This window comes from Stegostoma tigrinum, chromosome 26 (genome assembly GCF_030684315.1).
Source record: "Stegostoma tigrinum isolate sSteTig4 chromosome 26, sSteTig4.hap1, whole genome shotgun sequence".
NCBI lineage: Eukaryota > Metazoa > Chordata > Chondrichthyes > Orectolobiformes > Stegostomatidae > Stegostoma > Stegostoma tigrinum.
In genome coordinates, this window is record NC_081379.1 from 35,303,791 (window position 1) to 35,329,192 (window position 25,402).

At 38.8% G+C, this 25,402-nt stretch overlaps 1 protein-coding gene across 5 annotated transcripts in view; it reads right to left on the minus strand.

Annotated features, from left to right (window-relative positions):
* Nucleotides 1-25,402, minus strand: part of taok3a (TAO kinase 3a) — a 116,287-nt gene that overhangs the window by 76,860 nt on the left and 14,025 nt on the right. For 4 of the 5 annotated variants that reach the window (XM_048556143.2, XM_048556140.2, XM_048556141.2 and 1 more), the window contains exons 2-5: nucleotides 18,372-18,474; nucleotides 7,967-8,198; nucleotides 1,922-1,993; nucleotides 1,631-1,732 (exon numbers count right to left, since the gene is read on the minus strand). In XM_048556143.2, the coding sequence (XP_048412100.1) occupies nucleotides 1,631-1,732; nucleotides 1,922-1,993; nucleotides 7,967-8,098 (306 nt within the window). In that variant the 5' untranslated portion in view covers nucleotides 8,099-8,198; nucleotides 18,372-18,474. The remainder of the gene's footprint in view (nucleotides 1-1,630; nucleotides 1,733-1,921; nucleotides 1,994-7,966; nucleotides 8,199-18,371; nucleotides 18,475-25,402) is intronic. The other variant, XM_048556142.2, reaches the window with a different exon arrangement.

Genomic DNA, 25,402 nt, shown 5'->3' on the forward strand with positions numbered 1-25,402 from the left:
CAAAAGTTTCTGCTCACTCAGCATTGTTAATTCCACAATCTTCAGTCGTCTACATTGCTCCAGTGAAATTCAACAGAAGGTCAAGGATCAGCGCCTCAATTTTTCAGGTATTTTACAAATCTTGAAATGCAACTGTAGTCACGTGGCCAGCACCAGAAATGGCTGCAAGACTCATTAAAAACTACAATCAAGATGTTGCAAATTTTGTTGCAAAGCTTGTTTGTAGCTGACAGAACCAGCTGCAGCTTAATCTCCAAACTGCAAATGCTGACCAAATAAACAGGTATTTAACTTACATGGAGTACTGAACGTGGCTGTTTACAACTTGATGTTAACATGTGGGAGTTGTTTACCAGTAAACAACATTGGCCGAGGTCTAACCACAGAGTTTGTTCAATTCATCAGCTAGGTGCCTGAGAAGTTTCTAGAATAATAATTTTGTGATAAAAGCTCACACAACAAAGGATTTTGCAGGAGTGAGCCTTTGAGGCCAACATTCCCTTAAGTCATCTTCAGGCAAGAGAAACAACCATGAAACAAGATCCAAGCTTATACAGTTAGAGTTAGGGTTAGGGTTAATTATGAATTCAGTCAAACAAAGGCAAAGCAAAGTTAAATGGAGAAAGTTATAGTTGAAATTGAATCAGATCAAGAAACAATTAAGGGTAATGACTAATGTATATTTTATGTCAAGTAATGGTACCTAAAACATGAGTTAAATAAAGTAAGGTTTGTTTAAATTAATGTTTGAGTCAATTCCCTGTCTTTTGTCTATCACTTGGGTGAAAGGTTTGGACAAAAAGGAGGAGTACTGTTTGTTGTTTAGCTTTTCAGATTTTACTTCCAAGACTAAGAACTATTAGATTAGATAGCCCCCCAGCCTTGTTACACCTGTTTGCTGTGCACCACCATTGCTTTAATCATCTTATCATTCGAAATACTTTCTCCTCAAGTGCCCAGTGCTTCTCCACTTAAAAGTGACAACAACAATGACAACAACGACACCGACAATAACAACATTGCTTGAAAAGCTCAGCGGGTGTGGTGGCATCTGTGAAGGAAAAAAGTGAATGTTTCAGGTCCAGTGACCCTGAGGAAGGGTCACTGGACCCCAAACGTGAACTCTGCTGAGCTTTTCCAACAGGTTTGTTTTTGTTCCTGATTTACAACATCTGCAGTTCTTTTGGTTTTTATCCAACTTCTTAAAGACGATAACCTAAGATTTGTTTCTTTCCAAATCCTGCCTGGCATGAAAATTTAATTTCATTTTTCCAACATCTGCAATATTCCTTTTATTGAAACAGTAAAAACATGTTTAAACTTGTAACAGTTATTCAAAATGAAAGTTTGCTCCAATAAACTATAGTGTATAGCATAAATTCAATACGAATTAAACAGCACCTTTGAATGGCTACAGGTATACATGTAACCTGTTTTCTTTAAAGTTACTTGCAGCCGGTTGCAATAAAGCACTTCGGACAATGGTAATTTACAACAAATGACATGGTAGGATTCTGAAACATTGTTTCTAAAAATTTTTAGAAAGCCTTTATATCTATCCATTTTACACGTTGAAGGTAATGATTTCAATGATTGTACAAAGTTTGGAAACACTAAAAAACTAACTTACCCAGGCAGTGTGCTCCTTTAGATAACAACCTTTGTATTCTATAGTATTTGGATGCTTGAGTTGGCTGAGAAACTTGACTTCTTTGATAATGTCTTGCCATTTCTGTGAATAATAATGTTTGACAACTTTAAATATTGTTAGCTCCACATTTTAAAAGACATCAGAAATATTGAACTATTTATTGCATTACATACTAATTCCTTATTAGTGATACTCCAAGACAAAGTTATTCTTTGAGAGCTACTGGATTAGAATCTTTCAAATAATGGAACAAGCTTAAAATTACATTACCTCTGTTATTTGTTTACCACTATAGGACATTTTCTTGACTGCCACCACCTCTGATGTGCGAGCATTTCTGGCCTGAAGGTTAAATACAAATTTTTTTTTCAACAAGTGTGTTTTGTTTTCCCAAACAAAAAAAAAGACATGAACAAACAAAGAAGAAAAATTGTCCTCAATTAAAACGTGAGTTTTCTCACTGCCTGTATTCTGGTTAGAGTTGGAACATTTCCACAGATTTAGCACTGAATTTATAAAACTCAAATCATAACGAAATTCCGAAGACCCTCCACTTGTCAATGCTGCTCATAATCTAATTAAAACATTGACTCTCACTTCAAAATACTTACCTGCCTGAACAAAGACTTGAGAATTTGATTGTCATGTAGTGCTATATGAATGCCGTGTCCTCAGAACTTTTTGCATCACTCTACAAGGTGTGCCCAAGTAGAACAATCCGCCACTACCTTCGCGACAGACAACAACATAGCTGAGCATACTAGTTGCCTGACCACAAGACCACTCAGACCCTAGGTATCAGGGTAGCCCACAAACCAACAACTACCCTATGGGAGCTACTAATGAACACAAAGTACCCCATACACACATTCGATTTTAACAAAATACTTAACGTAATATATAACATACCATGCAAAGACTGAGAAACATTACATAGGCCAAACTGGAGGAAAACTGGCAATAAAGGATATACAAACACCAACTAGCAACCAAGAGACACGATCAATTCTCACTGCTCTCAATACACCCGGACAAAGGATGACATGAATTTGACTGGGACAAGATATCCATAATAGCACAAGCCAAACAAAAACATGCCAGGGAATTCTTGAATTCCAACCAGAACTCCATTAACACATGCATTGAACTGGACCGATATACAAACCACTGAAGAGCAAAACCAGAAATAATACCAACCCACCCAATAGAGGCATATAAATAACAAACAGGACAGAACACCAGTGCTTCAGAGGGTAACTGACGATGTTACCTAGCAGGGCGGTGAAACATCTGCAAACACAAGGGCTTGGTAAGCAAGTGTGCAACCTCATCCACAACCCAAGCTACAAATCTTCAAAAACTTTCTACAAAGAAACTATTTAGAACACATTGCTGTTAGAGGCAAACACTGCAGCCAATGAGAAGTGGTACATAACACTATTGGAAGGAAAAATGTAGACCAGGATTCAGTTCCTGTTCTCTTGTGACTTGCACTGTATAATTGCTAAAATATTAAACTGAAAGGTCAAGTGGCCGGAACATAACACCCTGTAAGAAATGACAGCTTTGCTAAATTAATACTTTCGCAGTATAACTGAAGTTTCTGACCAAACGATGTGATGTCTGAAACTGCATTTGAATGAACCTAACTCAAACTAGGGTGCAAGAAAAAAACCAATAATTTATACCAGATATGCAATATATACTTATTCGGAAGAATTCAGAGTTCGATTGGGGTAGATCCCAGCTACCTAACCACAATAAAATTGGAGACAGAAACCAAAAAATGCTGTAAACACTGAGTAGGTCTGTTGGCATGTGCAGAGAAACAGTTACTTTTCTGGAACCTGCAGGGCAAGTCCATGGAATATAGTATAAAAACTGAGAAAAGTGGGAGCCAAGCAGGAAAAAAAATCATTACTTATACACAAATCAGGAGATTACACACAAAGACAGCAAGGAACAGCAAACTACAATCATGGAAATTGTTGCAGAGGGGAAAAGGAGGTACTTTGATGAATGATTGTTGCAACTAAGTGTGTTGAGCATTAATCAGAACGTGCAAAACTTATTCATTATTGTGAGGTTTATGAAGCGAAGGCCAAGAACAATAAAGTACAAGGTAAAACAAATTTAACCCAAGTAAAGTAAAATTATTATAGGTCTGCTCAGTCACGTGGTAGCATGTGGCAAATTAGGTTCTATTGGCGATCTAGTGACCTTGCATGTACAGGAAGTGTTACCAGCTGCAGAAGTAACAACTTTTGGTTTCAGTTGTAGTCAATGTGGCACATGGCTAAGGCTGAGAAAAACAAATAGCAGAGAGGTGGACACACACGAATGAAAAGCAGAAAAAGGAATGGGTAAATGCCAGGCAGTCCATCAGAATCAGTACTGAGCTGCTGCTCATGAAATTCTTTTGAATTCTGGATACTGATGATGTTGGTTCCTTGAAGAAACTCAGAGCCAGGCGTGGTGATACGACAGGCAATTCTGCTGTGCAGGAGTGAAGAAAAAGACAGTTTTGACAGGAGATTCACGAGTTCAGAAAACAGATGGACATTTGTGTCCCCAGTCATAACTTTAGAATGCTTCAGTTGAAAGGCTGCTTTCTGAGCTCTAACTTTCCGACAGCTTCCTGCAGATTAGCCAAAAAGGACAAAGAAAATTACAGCACAGGAACAGGCCCTTCGGCCCGCCAAGCCTGCGCTGATCGAGATCCTCTGCCTAAACCTGTTTCTATTTTCTAAACGTCTGTATCCCTTGGCTCCCTGCCCATCCACGTACCTGTCCAGATACATCTTAAAAGACACTATCGTGTCTACGTCTACCACCTCCACTGGCAACGCGTTCCAGGCACTCACCACCCACTGCTTAAACAACTTCCCACGCATATCTCCCATAAACTTTCCTCTTCTCACTTTGAACTCATGACCCCTAGTAATTCAGTCCCCCACTCTTGGGGGAAAAAGCTTCTTGCTATCCACTCTGTCTATACCCCTCATGATTTTGTCGACCTCAATCAGGTCACCCCTCAATCTCTGTCTTTCTAATGGAAATAATCCTCATCTACTCAACTTCTCTTCATAGCTAGCACCCTCCATACCAGGCAACATCCTGGTGAACCTCCTCTGCACCCTGTCCAAAGCATCCACATCCTTTTGGTAACGTGGCGACCAGAACTGTACGTAGTACTCTAAATGTGGCTGAACCAAAGTCTTATACAACTGTAACATGACCTGCCAACTCTTGTACTCAATATGATGAAGAAAAGCATGCCGCATGCCTTCTTGACCACTCTATTGACCTGCGTTGCCACCTTCAGGGAACAATGGACCTGAACACCCAGATCTCTCCGATCATCAATTTTCCCCAGGACTTTTCTATTTACTGTATAGTTTGCTAATGTCAGAAAAGGATACGCTTGCTGGCCTTGTCAAAAGCAACGGACGGGAAGGAAAAGAAAACAAAACAATATTCAGGATGATGTTCTCAGCATTGAAATAGGATAAGAATTAAATTCCAGAGGCTCAGAATGAACATTAGGAGATTAGTTGAGCTGGATTGAGAATATGCTATACAACCTTAGAGAAAAAGGCACATTACAGGCTAAAGTAAACAGAAAAGCACACAACTATTTAATAATGCCAGCAGTTTTCACCTGTCCTGGGCTTGGCTCTATGAATAGTAGTGGCCTTTTGGTTCCTCATAAAATGACCACTGCTAATGAATAAGCTTGAATGGCTAAAACACTTAACAGAGGTGCTCATAGTGACCAACATCAAAAGACTCGAGATGCAATGGGAAGGGGAGAGGAAAAGGGGTATAATTTAGATAATTTGCAATCTATAGCTGGGGTAGTGAAAGCAAATCCATCAAATTTCAAATGGGAACTGATAAATATTTGAAAGGGGCACATAAGCTGGACAGTGGATAAAGAACAGAGTGGGTGTAACTGTTCAAAATCTTGCACAGGGCAGGCACAGATACAATAGGTTGAGATACTTCTTGCTGTGTTGTATTCTATGATTCCATGCTAACAGATCAGTCACCAGCATAATCTCTCTGACTACATTATATAGTAGCACAATATGATAAACTAGATTAATTCAGAAAAGATCTTGCAGCTTGTGGTCGAGCTGCAAAATTGTATTTCAGTCCCACAATACATTACTTTGTTGGCCGGTAAATGGCTTGCTATCATTTATCGTTGAGCCAGGTGACGAATCCTGGTTTGGTGAGTATAGGAACAGGAAACCACAAGGATTAACAAGCGACCCAAAAACAAGATGCCATCCAGTGAAAAGGCAACAAATGTCAATTACATAATTGCACAGTATAGACGACCCATCAGTTTATTTAAACAGCTACCCAATTTATTCTGCACACCAGACTTTTCCCCATCCATCACCCTTTAAATTAATCCTCTTCAAGATGACGTCTAATTGCTTTCTGATAGATCCTACAGGATCTAATACCACAACCCTTTCAGGTCGGATGTTCCAAATCTTAGCCCTTCAAATAAAGGGATCTCTTACTTCTACGTGAGTTGAAATGCCAATTGTTATACATTGATGAATACAAATGACCAACATATTTGCCAGAGAAAACCTTTATCGTCTGTTTTGCTGTATTAAACCCGCGGTTTACAAACTTATATGACTGCACATCAATTCCAAACTTCTCCAATAGCTCATGCTTAGTACCATCCAAGAAAACCTGTTCTGAACCCTTTTTTAAGAATGTTCAGGCCATAAAAGTGCAACAGTCAAAAAAGAACAAAATGTAGTAAAGATTTAGCAAGCTCTCTTGCTCGTGTATTAAATAAGCAACTTAAAGCCAAACATCCAACTTTCTTAAGATAATTATCAATTTTCCCCACAGGTTTTTACATTCTTATAGTTCCCTCAATCCTTACACCATGCTGTGCTGCACTCTCCAAATCGTAAACCTCTCTGCATGTTGTTTCTCTCAAAATGCATCACTTCACATTTATCTACACTACAGAAATTGTTGTGACAGCTGTCTGCTTATTTCACCAGTCTGTGATCTCCTGAAATTTGATCCTAACCTGTTCAATTTGTCGCTTAGTTTTGGTACAGTCAGCAAACTTGCAAAATTGTATATTCTGCAAAGTAATTTCAGAAAAGCAATGCTCTTTACATTAGTACCAAGAAAACCCCACAGCAGCATTATGCCCTGCCTCTATCCCGAAGAGGAACTTAATATCCAAATTATTTTAATACCACAGAGTTGAATGCATCAAAACATTGCAATGCTTTTATTACATTCCTCTCGAGGTTCGTATCTACAGCATCCCCAGCATGATTTTCTAACAGTACTGCTACCATCACCGGTACTGTCTAAAAGAACTCAATTATTGCATTAAAGCAAAACCAGTACAAAAATAAGTCACGGTAAATCTTTTGACCATTAGCTGGAAAGGAACTTTCAGTCAATAGCTGTGCTTTTTTATCCAAACTTGTTCATCAATACAGTTATATGCCTTCAGACAAGAAGAACTGACCACCACCAAAAGAAAGTCTGATCCAATATTTCCTCTAACTTATATTCAAATATTTCAGCATCATAGTGCAACATTCAATTGGTTTGTTGACTGCTACTGTGCACCTTCAATTGTTCCTTTGCTACTTGAATTTGCATTCATGATACTACATAGATAGTTTTCCTTTTCATGTTCCTTATGTTCCAATTACTTAGGTGCACTTTATTTAATCTTTGTTTCACCATTGGTAAGTCCTCTCATTTTGGCTTGCACGTTCCATAAAGATCAATATTGTTCCCATCTCTAACTGGATATCATACAAAAATGGCAATTGTATCGGGTGTCAAGATGCCAAATCACTGAAAGACTAGAAGCTTCCGACAGTCTTCTAATCAGTAGGTGAACTCTCCTTTCATTCCACCACATTGTTAGTTGGTATCCAAAAGTTTAACGTTCGGGGCAATCCTGATTTCAAAATTATTCTAGAAGTAGGTTATTTCAAAAAGCAGTCCTATTAGCTCAACTTTACCTTTTTCCTACATAGTAACTTATCGCTTTTAACATTTAGCGATTTGTCTTTCAAAACAGACTACTGAACCAGTTACATGTCCATGTAGTAATTAATTGCCTAGAATTCTTTGAATTATTGGCACTCCTCAAACTCAGACTAAGCCAATTAGTAAGTTATAGTGTCATATTTCAGATACCAGTAAGATTAACTATTTAAACTATAATTGTTCACCAATATCTTGTGTCTGGCAATTCAAAAGGGATTAGTGCATCAATGGGTTTAACAAGTTCTCACTTACAAAATAAACAGCTCCAAAGCTTCCATGTCCAATTTCATGCAGGTCAACAAACAGTTCCTCTGGGTCCTCTTTAAAGAAGAGTTCTGAAACCTCTGGATCTCTTGTTGCCCCTTTACGTGTTGAAGATGGCATTCTTGCCACTCAAAGCCTTGCAATGATTGGTATGGGGATTACAAATTTCTCCCTTCATCGACAAATGGCCCTTTCTAAGCAGCAACTGTAAAAAGATGTCCTGAACAGTAAGGAGAGATAAAACAGACAGTATCACATTTGGGTTTACTTCATTGCTTTTTTGCAAATAACGCATTTTTGAACAAAGACAAAATATTCCACAAATCAACATTACTTTCAATTTAGAGGATGAGAACACAACATTTCAGAAATACTCTAATAAAATCATCTTTGTCCTGTCTTTCAAACAGTTGTGTGGCAGTCACCTGCTACTAGCTGCAACACTAGCACAGTATCCAATCAGGAACAGAAGAGTAATAGGTCATTCAGGACTTCAAGCCTACTGTGATTAAATACAATCATAGCCAAACACTTCCGTGCCTTTTCACCTGCACTACTCCCAACAACCTTTTATGCCACTGATAATCGAAAATACATCAACCTCTACTTTGAACACACTAAAAGACTAAATTTTCATATCCGTCTGGGGTAGAAAGCTCCAAAAGATTCACCAGCCCGACTGAAAACATTTCTCATCTCAGTCCTAAACTGTACTCCCCTTATTTTTCAACAGTGTGTCTCTGGTTGCAGACTCCCCAGGGGAAACCTGTCATCTGCATCTAATCTGTCTACCCCTTTAAGCATTTTGTCGGTTTCAATGAGATCACCTCTCATTCTTCAAAACCTGAGGCTCAGTTTGCTCAACTACTCTTCACAGGACAATTCCAGCATCCTGGAAACAATTCTGGTGAACATTTCTTGCACTCCCTCTACAGCAATTTCTTTCTCAAGATAAGGAGACCAAAACTGCACACACCACTCCATGTAGTGTCTAACCAAGTTCCTGTAAAATTTCAGTAAAACGTCACAACTTAAATCATATGATATATGCTAACATTTCACAAGGCTTCCTAACCGCTTACTGCACTTTCATCTTAGCCTTCACTGACTTACTAATAAGCACACCCCAATCCATTTGTATATCTATCATTTTGAACTTCTCACCTTTTAAAAAGTACTCTCCACCCAAAGTGAAAAATTTCTTATTTTTCCATGTAAATGCCAAGAGCTTACCCAGTCATTGAGTCTGCCCAAATTCTCCTGAGAATGTTTTACATCTTTATCAAACATTTCTGTCTGGCTTGGTTTTTGCTGCAAATTTTAAGTTATAATATTTTGACCTCATTTCCAAATCAGTCATGTATACAGTGTATAGCTGAGGCCTCAAATCCTTATCTTTATGGTACCACATTAACCAGTCTGCCAATGTGAGTGTAACCCATTAATTCCTTTTGTTTTGCTAGCCAATCTCTACCTAAGCCAATAATCACCCACTGTACCACATGCCTTAATTTTGTGAAATTACCTCCTATAGGGGACAAGCGCCTTCTGAAAATCCAAATATAGCTCAACCAATACCTCAATTTAGTTAGCAAACATGATTTTCTATTTGCAAATCATTGCCAAGCTTGCCCAATCAGATCATTTTTACCCAAATTTCCCTTTAACATGTTCTTTCTGAAGGATGCTAGAATTTGCCATTCGAACGGTGCAAGGCTGAATTACCAGTGCTTTCCCATTTTCGTCCCCTAGCTCTTTTCTTGAATAGCAGCGTAACGTTTCAGGCTTGCAATTTGTGGGAAACATTCTAGAGTCTCTGGAATTGTTGCAGTCACTTATCAATGCATATCATCTCCAGAGTTACTTCCTCCAACACTTGGTTGTAGACAGTAAGGTCTAGCATTCTCTCCATGCTCAACAGTTATGAATGCAGCCACTTAACATTCTACATTGTCATCAGTGCGCGGACGTGAATCACAGCACCGACTACCAGTTCAAGAAATCGCTGCCACTCCGAGGTCCAAGTAGAAGATAAGTTACCCCAGGGCATGAACAGTGGATTTATCAACTTCCTGTTCTCCCTAGTCACTTGGCCCTCTTATTCCATGAGATTTCTGATATTTTGCACAAGATAAACAGACACCTTTTCTGCTCTTTGCGCTTTAAATTCTCCTGACTGCTTTTAGTGTTCTTACATTCATCTTAACTACACATTTCTTTTAATGTAAAAATGTCTATAGGTACAAGATAACCAAGTGTGAAGCTAGATGAACACAGCAGGCCAAGCAGCATCTCAGGAGCACAAGAGCTGATGTTTCGGGCCTAGACCCTCTCTGAAGAAGGGTCTAGGCCCGAAACGTCAGCTTTTGTGCTCCTGAGATGTTGCTTGGCCTGTTGTGTTCATCCAGCTTCACACTTTATTACCTTGGATTCTCCAGCATCTGCAGTTCCCATTATGATGTCTATAGGTACAATCTACTTATGTTTTTAGCTAGATTGTATTTATATTCTACTCCTTTCTTCATCACATTCATGGACCTCCGTCCAACATATTCTTAAACTTCACAATCCTAACGTTTAGTACAATTTCTGACCATAAAGTTGGCCATTATATATTCTGTTTATCATACATAATCCTTAGCTTGTGGACCTTTCCTCAACTGTTCTACTAATAACCAAGTGAGGCCACTTCAAACAGTACAAAATTCATCCTTGGGAAAGGGTAATTCTTGTTAAATGGATTGAGGTCACTTCCAGGAAGCTCAGCTGAGATCACTTCATCTTCCTAGAATCTGCATTTCTTGCAGCTAAGAACTAGCTTTAAAAAACTGAATTCTTGAAAGTCATTCAGTAAAATGTCTTTACATTGCTCGTGTTAAATCACTTATTTACCATGCAGGGTCATGCTTGGAAACTAGCCAATCAGCTTGTGAATAAGGTTTCCACAAATGCTGTTGAGCAGATGTTGAAGTTTCAGTATAACTTCATTTCCTTCTCCAAGGTGAAGTAAAGACACCAATACAGCTGTTGTCAATTTGCAGGTTTCAGAAGAGTCAAATTTATTAAGACAGTGGCACACATTCTTAGCTTTAGCATTACAAAACAAAAAGTCAGTTGTACAGTTCAGCAACTGATCCTTTGGTCCAACTCATCCACGCTGACCAGTCCCATTTTCCGCCATTTGACTCATATCCCTCTAAACCCTTCCTATTCATGCAGGTGTCCAGATGCCTCTTCAATTATTTAAATTGTACCAGACTGCACAATTTCTTCTGGCAGGTCATTCCATAGACATACCACACAGTGAGAAAACGTTGTCCCTTGGGTCCCTTTTAAATCTTTCCCCTCTTACCTTAAGCCCATTAGTAGTTTAACCCTTTAGTATTGGGCTCCCCTACCTGAGTAAAAGACATTGGCTATTCATCTATCCATGCCCCTTCATTTTATAAACCTCTCCAAGGTCACGCTGCAGCCTCTGACGCTCAAGGGAAAATAGCCCCAGCCTATTCAGCCTCTGCCTACAGACCAAACCGTCCAAGCCTAGCAATTTCCTTGTAAGTCTTTTCTGAACCCTTTCAAGTTTCAAAATATCATCCCTAAATCAGGGAGACCAGAACTGAATGCAGTATTCCAAAAGTGGCCTAACTAATGCCCTGTCCAGCCACATGACATCCCAGTCCTATGCTAAGTGCACTGACCAATAAAAATGAGCATACAAAACCCGTTCTTCACGACCTTGTCTACCTGTGACTCCACTTTCAAAGAACCTGCATCCCAAGATCCGTTTGGCAACGCTCCCCAGGTCCCTACCATTAAGTGTTTAAGTCCTACCCTGAACTGCCTCACCATAATGCAACACCTCTCATTTATCTAAATTAAACTCCATTTCTCCCTCCTCAGCCCATCTGATCAAGGTCCTATTGTATTCTTCAATAAGCAGGTTCAGTGTTGGGGCCGCAGCTGTTCACCTTATACATTAATGACATGGATGAAGGCACTGGGGGCATTCTGGCGAAGTTTGCAGATGATACAAAGATAGGTGGACAGGCAGGTAGTACTGAGGAGGTGGGGAAGCTGCAGAAAGATTTAGACAGTTCAGGAGAGTGGTCCAGGAAGTGGCTGATGAAATTCAATGTGAGTAAATGTGAGGTTTTGCACTTTGGAAAAAAGAATACAGGCATGGACTATTTTCTAAATGGTGAGAAAATTCACAAAGCAGAAGTACAAAGGGATCTGGGAGTGTTGGTCCAGGAATCTCTAAAGGTTAACTTGCAGGTAGAGTCCGTAATTAAGAAAGCAAATGTAATGTTGTCGTTTATCTCAAGAGGGTTGGAATATAAAAGCAGCGATGTGCTTCTGAGGCTTTATAAAGCTCTAGTTAGGCCCCATTTAGATTACTGTGTCCAATTTTGGGCCCCACACCTCAGGAAGGACATATTAGCCCCAGAGCGTGTCCAGCGGAGATTCTCACAGATGATCCCTGGAATGGGAGGTTTAACGTATGATGAATGGCTAAGGATCCTGGGATTGTACTCATTAGAGTTTAGAAGGTTGAGGGGAGATCTAACAGAAACTTACAAGATAATGTATGGTTTAGAAAGGGTGGACACTAGGAAGTTGTTTCCTTTAGGCGGGGAGACTAGGACCCGTGGGCACAGCCTTAAAATTAGAGGGGGTAAATGTAAAACTGAAACGAGACGACATTTCTTCAGCCAGAGAGTGGTGGGCTTGTGGAATTCATTGCCACGGAGTGCAGTGGAGGCCGGGACGTTGGATGCCTTAAGGCAGAGATCGGCAAATTCTTGATCTCAGAAGGAATCAAGGGCTACGAGGAGAGTGCTGGGAAGTGGAGTTGAAATGCCCATCAGCCATGATTAAAGTGGCGGAGTGGACTTGATTGCCTGAATGGCCTTACTTCCACTCCTATGTCTTATGGTCTAACCTCTTCACTATTCATAACACCACCTATTTTGGTGTGATCTGCAAACTCACCAACCATTCCTCCTATGTTCACATCCAATCCCAACGTGAATTAATATTGTTAAATTAGCTCTTATAAACCTAGCCTCTCATTCAATTGTGGAAAGTATCGATGAACAATGAGATTTTGGTTTCTATGTAATGAAGTCTTACATGCCATTTGCTTTCTAGAGCTGCATGTTAACAATGGTTTTTGTATGTAGATCCCTCTCAATAGCAGCTTTCGTCAGTAACTTTACACAAGAGATTCTGTGTTCCTTATGGTCATTCTGAAGTGGCCAACTTCACAATGCTTCATTGAATATTCAGTTTGCACATTCTTGCCCCCTCACTTTATTTATAATCCCGTTAAGGATTTTTTAAAAAAACCCTTCTTGATGTATATTTTTCCCACTTAATTTAACACCTTGGAATGGGCTACACTGGGGCACTGAATAGATTTGAGGAATAGACAATTTTAGGTAGTAGCAGCAGCAAACGGGAATTGGGCCAAGAGGAGATCAGTCACGATCACTAAGTAGTGGAACAGAAATGAGGGTCTGAATTGCCTACACCTTTTTATCATTCTTGTCATTATTTTTAATCCACAAACCTCAATTTTCTGTTAAACTTTCAGGTGAGGTCGAACTGAAAATTTAATTCTGCATCAATCAACTGATTATCCTTAACTGCCTGCTTGCTACACCCTCAAGAAATAGATACCAAATATTTTCCCCAATAAGACAACTGATTTCACTTAATCATGATAATAAAGTGTGAAGCTGGATGAACACAGCAGGCCAAGCAGCATCTCAGGAGCACAAAAGCTGACGTTTCGGGCCTAGACCCTTCAGAGAGATTTTGTGCTCCTGAGATGCTGCTTGGTCTGCTGTGTTCATCCAGCTTCACACTTTGGTATTAGAAATAATGGGAACTGCAGATGCTGGAGAATCCAAGATAACACTTAATCATGGTAATTTCCAAGTGCCCTGCTAGCAAGTTTTAACATTAGACTCTAGCATTTACCTAACTGTTGATGTCAGATGAACTGACCCAAAAGCTCACCATTGTCTCACTCTCTCCTTTCTTAAACAGCAAAAGGTGCATGTCCACATTCTAACTCTGGGACTGCTGTAAAATTTAGATTATTTTGCAAGATCAAAAATAATGCATCACCATCTCTGCAGCTACTTATGAAATTCAAGAAAGCAGATAATACAGGGAATTTTTCAAATTTGAAGTCCTCTAATACTACTCATTTCCTATGATTGACAACATCTCAAGTTCTTCACTTCTACTAGATAATTGGTTTGGCACAATTTCAAATAGTGGGGGTGGAGGTGGTCACTCTCTCTCTTCCACCATGCACGGCAGTACAAAGCATTATTGTTTGTCTGCTTTTTTCTTACAGTCCACTTTTACTTCTCTTGCCTCGAAGGAATCCATGATTTCTTTCTCCAATCTATTCCTTTATAAGTGCCTTTGAAGCTCCAATACTTAACCACTAGCTTTATTAGCTTTCGAATTCCCCTTTCTGTAAAATTTCCTGGTAATTATCTGCCAAACTCCAGGATCTTCCATCCTCAACATTATGCCTCTTCTTGTAATCAAATCAAATTTTTAAATTCACTCTTTACCAATGAGATGATCTTTTGCAATGGTGTATTTCTCAAATGGAATATTTATTGCAATGATAAATTAAATTTAAATATTGTCATTTCACTACACTATATATTGTAATCTAGTTTCCCAATCTACCTTAGCCAATCTGTCCCTCATAGCTAAAAGCCAAAAGAACCGTGGATGCTGTAAATCATGAACAAAAACAAAGTTGCTGGAAAAGCTCAGCAGGTCTAGCAGCATCCGTGAAGGCAAAAACAGAGTAAATGTTTTAGATCCGGCGACCCTTCCTCAGAACTTCTGTTGCCCCTCAGTTAGTTTACTTCATTCTGATGGAAGTTGCAAACTTTTGAACTTTAGCAAATAATTCTCAAACTTAATATAACATTACATTATAATAGCGAGTTTTGAGAAGATTTGTAGCTCAGGTTGAGTTTCTGGATGTGAGTTTGCTCGCTGAGCTGGAGGGTTAGTTTTCAGACGTTTCATCACCACTCTAGGTAACATCATCAGTGAGCCTCCGACGAAGCGCTGGTGTTATGTCCCACTTTCTATTTATCTGGTTAGGTTTCCTTGGGTTGGTGATGTCATTTCCTATTTTTTTTCCTCAGAGGATGATAGATTGGCTCTAAATCAATGTGTTTGTTGATGGAGTTCCGGTTGGAATGCCATGCTTCTAGGAATTCTCGTGCGTGTCTCTGTTTGGCCTGTCCTAGGATGGATGTGTTGTCCCAATCAAAGTGGTGTCCTTCCTCATCTGTATGTAAGGATACGAGTGATAGTGGGTCATGTCGTTTTGTGGCTAGTTGATGTTCAACGACATGACCCACTATCACTCGTATCCTTACATACAGATGAGGAAGGACACCACTTTGATTGGGACAACACATCCACCCTAGGACAGGCCAAACAGAGACACGCACGAGAATTCCTAGAAGCATGGCATTCCAACCGGAACTCCATCAACAAACACATTGATTTAGAGCCAATCTATCATCCTCTGAGAAAAAAATAGGAAATGACATCACCAACCCAAGGAAACCTAACCAGATAAATAGAAAGTGGGACATAACACCAGCGCTTCGTCGGAGGCTCACTGATGATGTTACCTAGAATGGTGACGAAACGTCTGAAAACTAACCTTCCAGCTCAGCGAGCAAACTCACATCCATTAATTCCCGTTGTTTGTGATGGTTTGATTCCACAATATATTAACCTGCAAATTAACATACATGTTCCACAAAATCACCTTTCGGACATTTACTTCAAACTCGGTTTACCCAGTCCATAAGATGATACAAATCAATGATTACTGCACGGCCTTTGTTATAAATGCCTCTAATTTCTTAATCTGTACTACTTACAACTCTAAAACTGCTTTTAGTGGGGCTATAAACTATTATCACTTGTGTTCTCTGTCACGTGTTTTTATTTAAAATCCACGTGACTAATTTCTCAGATTGACTTTCAAAGATATTATTCCCTCCGGACTTTACCTCATCCTTTGCCATTTGCCTCTCTACTAAAGATCAAGTATCCCGAAATATTTCATTTCCAATCATGGTCACCATGTAATAATGTCTCAGTAATGTGTACAAGATCAAACCTAGTAAATAGATTGCACCTTAGAATACTGGACAGGCAGGTTGTACTGGAACAGGCAACAGTAAAGGTATTAGGTGGGATCAGCACAAAAGATCAAGTAATCAAATCAAAAGGAGGTACTGAACTATTTGGTGAAGAACGTGCAGGAAATTAAATTGAAATAAGACGCAGGCATGGGTATTGTGCCAATAACAGCGTCCTGGCTCAAAGGGAGAATTGGGTATTAAATATTAAAGGGTGGTATTCAGCAACAATAAGTTGCCAATTGACAAATATATAAGAATGGATTGTTATTCTTTGAGTAACAAATGGTCTAACTAAACTGTTTTGTATATACATTTAAAGGATTGTGTCAACTTAAATAGAACTGGAAATAATGTAAATTTGAAATACAATTAACTGATGGTCTTGACAGATCTGCTCCTCAGCTTTATATCCCAAAATGAAAGTTCACTGGTACATACAAGCCTCAACATTTAGCAGCACAGGATAAATTTAATTAACAGGACATTCTAAATTGACAAGATTTTTGCTGCTATCACATGCTCGGGCAGCAAAACCCATCTGGATGGCTTGATCATTTCTTAATGATTTGATTTTAAAATATTCCTACTAACCTGCTTCTTTTGGCTGGGATAAATAGATTTTAAGCATCATTTTTTTAAAAAAGTAGCCAAATATACTGAAGTGGAAAGTAAAGTAGGGCAGAATGTGCATAACTATCTTAGGGTAACACAGGTTTTCTTAAATACCTTACCATTCAACTCTGTCAAGGATAACTAAATTGTCAGTGTAGCTCACAAAGGAATGGGAAGGCCCTCGATTTAATTTCTGGTTTCAGACAACAGATCTCATGAACCAGCCTTCTTCACCGATCCTTGGCTACCAAGACTAGTACTACATCTAAAGCAACAATGAGTCTTCACATAAGGGAATGAAAATAATAAACTATTTTAAAAATCCTGCTTTCTGCCCACTGACTTCTTTTCCAAATATACAATGCTCAACAGGAGTAAAAAGGTTAAAATTGCTTCAGAGATAGGAGGAGCTGCAGATGCTGGAGAATCAGATATTTTTCTGGAAAAGGGTCGGCCTGAAATGTCAGCCTTCCTGCTCCTCTGATGCTGCTTGGCCTGCTGTGTTCATCCAGCTCTACACCTTGTTATCTCAGGAGTAAAAAAGGTTTTAGCAGCATTCCTTTCTCAGAATAACAGTCAACATTCAACTCTACCAGTGTATTCATTGAAATACGCTTCATCAATAATTGTATTTAAATAAATGCATCCACCATACTCGACATGAACACTGATGCTGCTCGTCCATGGGAAGTTACAGCATGAACGGAAGATGGTGGCCTAGTGGATTTGGATTGCCACCGAACTCAAATGAGCACCTCCCAGAGCCCGAGGCTAAGCACTGGGGACATCAGTTCAAATTGCACTACTGCAGTGATTGAAATTTGAATTCTGAAATTAAAAACAAGCATTAGTAATGACAATGAAACTACCAAATAACAAAAATAACAAAGAACTACGGATGCTGTAAATCAGGAACAAAAACACAACTTGCTGGAAAAGCTCAGTAGGTCCGATAGCATCCGTGAAGGAAAAAAGTTAGCATTTTGGGTTGAGACCCTTCCTCAGTTCTGTAACTAAAGCTAATCATCTTTTGTAGATGTTCGGTTGCAGTAAGTTTTGCTATTTTAGAAAATTTGGAAAGCATGCAATTCATTTGTGAAAATCTTGTTTGGATCATTTCGACCAACAGCATGATTGCCACTATCAATTTTAACACAGATATTTACTGGTTCGGCAAGTTGATGCACAAACAAATGACAACCATAGCTAGTGTTAAACAAGAAATATACAGAAAATTCTACAATAGCATGTTTTTGCAGTATACTCAAAATATGGTCTCAAATATTAGTTAGATTTTGATTAAATGCTACCAGTTAGGAGTGTAGGAATTAATTTGAAGCAATTTTATCAACTTTTATATCACCTTATTCTCTAAGAAATGCCTGTGTGCATAAAATCACCAATAACATCTGCACTAAACCAGGACACTTCCAAAGATTAGGGCTGTAACACTAAGATCTAGTGACAATCATTCATTAAAGATCAACTTCAACATATAGTTAAACTTTTTGAGCTAATATGGTTCCTCCCCTATCTCTACCAGAAAAATACTCATAAGCAGTGAAATATACCTTTCAAAACTGATTGACCAAAATGACTTGTTCCCTTCCAGGCCTATCCTGTGTTATTCTTGGAAAGTTGCTCTTCTTCAATCTTGCAGTTCATTCAAGCTACCTGTGAACAGAAGCTTCTTTTAAAATACAACTCCAGCTCAAAATTGCAATTGTTAAAACAAGTGTCTAGTACAGCAGCACAGAATTAATTTAAACATGAGTAAATTTATCTTAAAACTGCAGAAAGCCTCTGACACCAATTTATATGCTTAATTTCAATCACTGGAGTAGCATCGACTACAGATGGACTATTGACTACATACAGCAGAGATATTTGAACAATTTTAGTACACAACATGCATATTTCAAAGTGATAGGAAAGGTATGCAGAAACTTAGATTAAAATGCTTTCAAAAGTGTTGAAATGGACACAATGAAACAAAACCAGTTCTCTTGCATGCTAGTGGTATGGAATTTTCCCTCCTCCCATTACTTTTTGGCATCTTACTGCACACTCCCCATTCTAGTCCAAACCTAATCCGGAATGCAGGCTGACTGGGTGTTAAAAATTAATAAACACAAAACTACATCTGGTGTAGTTATTAATTAGCTCAGCATTAACACCACAAAAGGAGGTTTCTGGACCCCAAGCACAGTTAACATTGTTACAAGAGTTAGAAGGAAAGGTTGGGTGGTGGGGAGGAGAGGAGGGAGAAGAACCTCGGTGGTACAGCAGACTTTTGCCTAAGGAGATTTTGAAAAGTAAGAATGGACAAACTTTATTTGAAAATTAAGTTTGCAGGGACATTAAGAGAGATGTAAGAGGCGGCAAAATGTCAGTCTTACCACAACGTTAAAAATAATATTTGACAAATTTGCTCATCTCCAAACAACTCAGCTTTTGGGACCCGTTCAGTCAGTCAGGACAACACACCCTCTAAGACTTGGAATATTTTTAAACAACATGGCAAGCAGTTTTAATAACAGAGCAAGCTATCACCCATATTCAACATGCACTTGCAAAACATGACTGACAGGGCAAGTTGTAAAAATTTGCTAAATCTATTCTACCACAAATGCACTGTGACTCTCAATAGGCTTCTTCTTGGAAAATAAAGAACATGGAGAAGTTCATTCATAATGTCTAATTCCCATTCCCAGCGCAATTTTGACTTGAATTCAATTCAGAAACATGGATGGGGCGGGGGAAGTCTCCAGTGTTTGCACCAAGCTAGAGAAGTAATGTAGCCAAATAAGTGGAGATTTAAAAAAAAACTGTGGATGCCGTGAAACCATTTGAATGGGTCTGTTATGGGATTTAAACCCCAAAGACATTATTAATTTCAGATTCCTTTACCACAAAGCTAAAGATTAAGGAGTTAAACATGGCAGCTATACAACACCTTTTACAACTAAACATCCCAACCCCCAAAATAGCTAATGAAACACCTTTCAAATATAGTTAGTGTTACCCTGTAGGGTACTGGAGCAGCAAATTTTCACATGACAACCTTGTAAGCAAAATTCACAAATCCATAATCTGCTTTGATGACAACTGTCAAAGATTAAACGTTGACTAAAGTACTGACGATGAAAGTACAAAGAATTAGTCAAAACAAAAAAGTTACAGGATCTTTTACTTTTAAAGGGAGGGCATACAGGGTTTTAAACTGTCATGTAACTGCATTCAATACTATATTCCTAACCATTAAAAACTAGATAATGCACTCAAATTGGCTAAAACATTGCTAAAAAGGTTACAAGTATTTAATGTTTTCCATTTTCCACTACTTAGGAGCTAGGATTCTGACAAATGCAAGACAAAAAACTTCAACATCAATAGTCTCCTTTTAGCAATGTTTAAGTTCTCTACTATCAATTGTTTAAAATTGGCTTGAAAGAGAGAGGTCAAGAATCGTGGCGAACAATTGCACTTCAGGGTGGAAGATACAACAGTCGCATCCTTCACATTTGGTATTAGGACCATTGACGTACCTTACACTCATTGACCTGGACTTGGGTATAAAAAGGACCAGACAATTTCAAAGCTGTTCAAAACTTGGAAATGTAACAAAACAAACAGAATAGTGGGAAACTTGATAACACGGATATCAGGGACATCTCCACTTTAAAATGGAGACACCACTTTTTGAAACTCTGCCCTTTGTCCACAATAGGAAGCAACCTCTTAGTCAAGCCTCCTCAAAATTTTACATGTTTCAATAAAATTACACATCATTCTTGTAAGCTCCAGGATTTAAATCCAACATTTCGCTTTCAGTCAACACCTTCATCCCAGGAATTAACTCGCAAAATCATGTCTGTACTAACTCAAATGAAAATACCTCTATGCTTAAGTAGGAAACCAAACCTGCAAGTGGTACTCTGGTCACAATCTCAACATCCTGCACAGGCTTCCCTACTTCAGATATCTTCTAAAATCAATCTGTTCAGAGATGTTACGACACTTCTCGACCAGGTGGGATTTGAACTCTGACCTTCTCTTCAGAGGTAGGGACAGTACCACTGGGCTAGTGATTATTTTTCCATGTGTTGAGGTTCAACCAAAACCGATCTTGTGTATGGTTCCAGACCTTTAGTATTTCTACAAGTGACAACATGCTGGAATTGCCTCGCTATTTTTCCACCTCAATATACTCAAAACTTCACTCAAATTCACTGCAGTAACAACTCATTCTAAAGATTCAGTGTCAAATTTAATTTGATACCACTTGTGAAACAACTAGGGTGTTTCACTATGTCCGTGTCACTACAAACTCCAACAGCAGCATTCATCATAATATTAAGAGTTCTTGAGATATAGATTATGGACCTGAATAGCAGCTGCAATTCAGCAATCTCATGACACGCAAGAGGAAACTTCATTATAATTTAACACTTTTTTTTAAAAAAAGAAGTTGGATCAATTTCCAGTTGAAATAAAATTGCTATAACAGGCCAAACACTAACAATATTGTGAAATTCCATTTATTTGTTAAATACTTGCTTACCCATACGATCAAGATGTTTACTGCAACCAATTGGTGATGTCTAACATGAACATATGAAAATAATTTTGTTCTTTACTGTTGTTTTAAACAATTATTGAACACAGGGCAATGACTGTGGATCTGAAATGCAACAGCACCACCTTTTCCAGAATATCACCAGCAATAATGGATTACTTTTTACAAATTTGGTTTCTCTATAAATATCTTGCTATCTATTTGCCACCATAAGACCATAAAACATAGGAGTGGAAGTAAGGCCATTTGGCCCATCAAGTCCACTCCGCCACTTTAATCATGGCTGATGGGCATTTCAACTCCACTTCCCTGCACTCTCCTCGTAGCCCTTGATTCCTTCTGAGATCAAGAATTTGTTCATCTCTGCCTTGAAGGCATCCAACGTCCCGGCCTCCGCTGCACTCTGTGGCAATGAATTCCACAAGCCCACCACTCTCTGGCTGAAGAAATGTCGTCTCATTTCAGTTTTAAATTTACCCCCTCTAGTTTTAAGGCTGTGCCCACGGGTCCTAGTCTCCCTGCCTAACGGAAACTACTTCCTAGTGTCCACCCTTTCTAAACCATACATTACCTTGTAAGTTTCTATTAGATCTCCCCTCAACCTTCTAAACTCTAATGAGTACAATCCCAGGATCCTTAGCCGTTCATCATACGTTAAACCTACCATTCCAGGGATCATCTGTGAGAATCTCCGCTGGACACCCTCCAGGGCTAGTATGTCCTTCCTGAGGTGTGGGGCCCAAAATTGGACACAGTATTCTAAATGGGGCCTAACTAGAGCCTTTAAAGCCTCAGAAGCACATCACTGCTTTTATATCATCACCACCTATCAGCAAGTAATTTAGATTGAATTTTGCTCATCAATTAGGCCATCCAGTTCAAATGGAGTATGCTCATCCTTGCCTAAATAAAGGCTCTTCCCTCAACCTTGTGCCCTGCCCCTACATCTATTTCACTTTCACTGCTGTATCTATCAAACCTCCTGCTAATGCATTAATGTTAGCTGCCTCAATCATGCAGATTAACAGCACAATCTCACCACACTTTGCAGAAGAATTCCTCCCAAGTTTTATTTTCAAACTCAGTCCTGTGAAAACACAAGAAACTACAATATAACTTCTTCATTGGTGAATATAAACTGTACTATATACACTTGATGCACCTATTCAAAAGGCAGTATTTTACTGCAGGCCAATGAAAATCCAAGAGTATTCTATTGACTGCTGCATGAACACATTCAAATGTCCTGAAGCTTGGGAATCAGGGATTGGTGGGGAGTGAAGACAATGCAGAGAAACAGCCATGTAAGTCTAACAACCATCAAGGCATGAATGGCGTATAAACAGCATTCAGCACTTTAATACAAATTAAACTAGCTCTCCTGCTCCTATGATGCTGCTTGGCCTGCTGTGTTCATCCAGCTCTACACCTTGTTAAACTTGTCTGTGTCAGTTCAAGATACAGGGGTTTCAGTTACAAATGTGATACAAGCAAATTAAATCAATGCAGTACCAAAGTGCCATGGGCCAAAGAAATTTAAGCAAAGCCTCTTTTGGACCCCTCAAACAATTCTTTGAAGCCACTGAATATGAACTTTGCTCGTTAACAGGAATAAACAAATTAAACTAGCAAAAAAAACCTGTAAGTGCTCTCTCAGAAGACTTTCACATGAACTAACCACAAATTGTACAAATCACTTATGATCCTAGCCAATCGTAATACTGGACCAGTCAGTTGCCACAATGAAACTTGTCCTAAGTGATGTGTTTAATTATTGTAACTGGTTGAAGCAATGGTTAACTACTGTAAGTCACACAAGGTGGATGCTCTTTATTGAGCAAAATGAGCATTTATTACAACATAAAAATACTCCAGTATTCCAACAAACATCTAAAAGTTTCAACTTGTTTTCCAACACGATGCAATTCAAAGAAAAATTCTGCACTCAGTTTCCAGTTTCTTTCCTTCGAACTATGGAGACCCTTTTCTCACAATTCTTTCCAGATTCTGTTGACATGAAGCTCTCAGTTCTGATGGCCTCAAACATTTAGTTCTAATAACTCGAAGCTGGACAAGGTGCTGGTGAGGCCACACCTGGAGTACTGCGTGCAGTTTTGGTCTCCTTACTTGAAGATGGATGTACTGCCACAGGAGTGGGTGCAGAGAAGATTCACTAGGTTGATTCTGAGGTTGAGGATGTTTGCTTATCAGGAGAGACTTAGTAGATTGGGATTATATTCACTGGAATTCAGAAGATTGAGGGGGGGAATCTTATAGAAACATATAAAATTATGAAGGGAATAGATAAGATAGAAGTAGAGAGGATGTTCCCACTGGCAGGTGAAGCTAGGACAAGAAGGCATAGCCTCAAAATTAGAGGGAGCAGATTTAGGACTGAATTGAGAAGGAACTTCTTCACTCAGAAGGTTGTTAATCTACAGAATTTCTTGCCCAGTAAAATAGTTGATGCTACTTCTGTAAACGTTTTTAAAGCCAAGGTAGGTTTTTTCTGAACAAAGGAATTAAAGGATACAGTGAGAACGCAGGTAAGTGGATGTGAATCCACAAAAAGATCAGCCATGATCTTACTGAATGGCAGAGCAGGCTCAAAGGGCCGAACGCCTACACCTGCTCTTAGTTCTTATGTTGAAGACTTCTACGCAAGCTTGGGGGGGGGGGGGGGGGGGCGGAAATCGTGGGAACACTTCTGCTGAGGTAACCATCCCTGAGAACTGAAAACTCCCTTCTTTCAAACTGAAGAGAATTTTCTTCAACAGTATTATACTCTTGTTTAACCTGGACTGTAAAATGTTACTATTCTCTTCAGTCAGAACAAAAACTAATAGCTTTAACATGTTTGACATGTCTGTCATAAGCCCAATAGCATAAACATTATAACACCAGAAGAGTCTGCGAGAAGGCATTGACTTCAGCCATGACTTATTTAGGTCACCGTTCCAGAATTAGTTTGACTTTTCAACAAAACTGTCAAAAGGACTAACCCAAATCCTTCCATTCCTATTTCAAAACTCAATGCCCAAAAATGATAATTTTGTATGTTATACAACTCTCAACAGATTTGAGAGGAAGTTATTAAAAGGCATTTGTTTTCTGTCAAGAAACTTCAAGATTATTTTAATACAAGTTATATTTCCATCATATAAAGACTGATATTCCAACAATATACTACACAAACTCATTTTGATCACAGTATTTGGTTTCCCTCTAAGTCTTAAATTCTTGCCTAAAACTAAAAAGGTTGTGATGTGTGGAAATAAGTCTCTTCAGAATTGTTATATTTCTAAATAAGCTTTTGTACAATCAAGACTAAGCTGTATGTCCTTGTCTACAAATCATTTATTTTCCTTGTTGAGAAGTATTCAACTTCCTGGTAGAATAACTGACTGCCTATTTGATCCCTATTTTGTCCCCCACAGAATGGCAACAGTAACAGTTTTGATAGTTTCTCTATTTGGTATTGCTGGAACAGGTATAGTTGTCTGCACAGCTTTCAAGTTGTCAGACACGAATGTTCTTTTGTCTTTTTAGCTTTTATAGAACATTACAGCACAGTATTCTTCAATTTAAAAAAGTGCCAAGAAGTCACAACAACACAAATTCTGAATAAACCCTGATAAAATATTCCTGTGTCAATGCAGAATTTTGTGTCTTGGTTTCGGCATGATAAACTTGAAAACAGTGCTTATTTTGGCTTCAAGGAATTTCAGTACCTAGCCCTAGTGGCACAAGTAAGTCACTTATTCTTTGACAAATTCACAAACAGATTTTGACCAAATTAGCCTTTGTATATTTCACTCCAAATAATGTAACAACATTGATAAAATCTATCCATTGTTAGGTCCAGACCCAAAACATCAGCTTTCCTGCTCCTCTGATGCTGCTTGGCCTGCTGTGTTCATCCAGCTCTACACCTTGTTATCTCAGATTCTACAGAATCAGCAGTTCCTACTAACTCTTTACAGAACCTGATGTTTCTTTGGCTGTAACAATGAAACTTGCCAA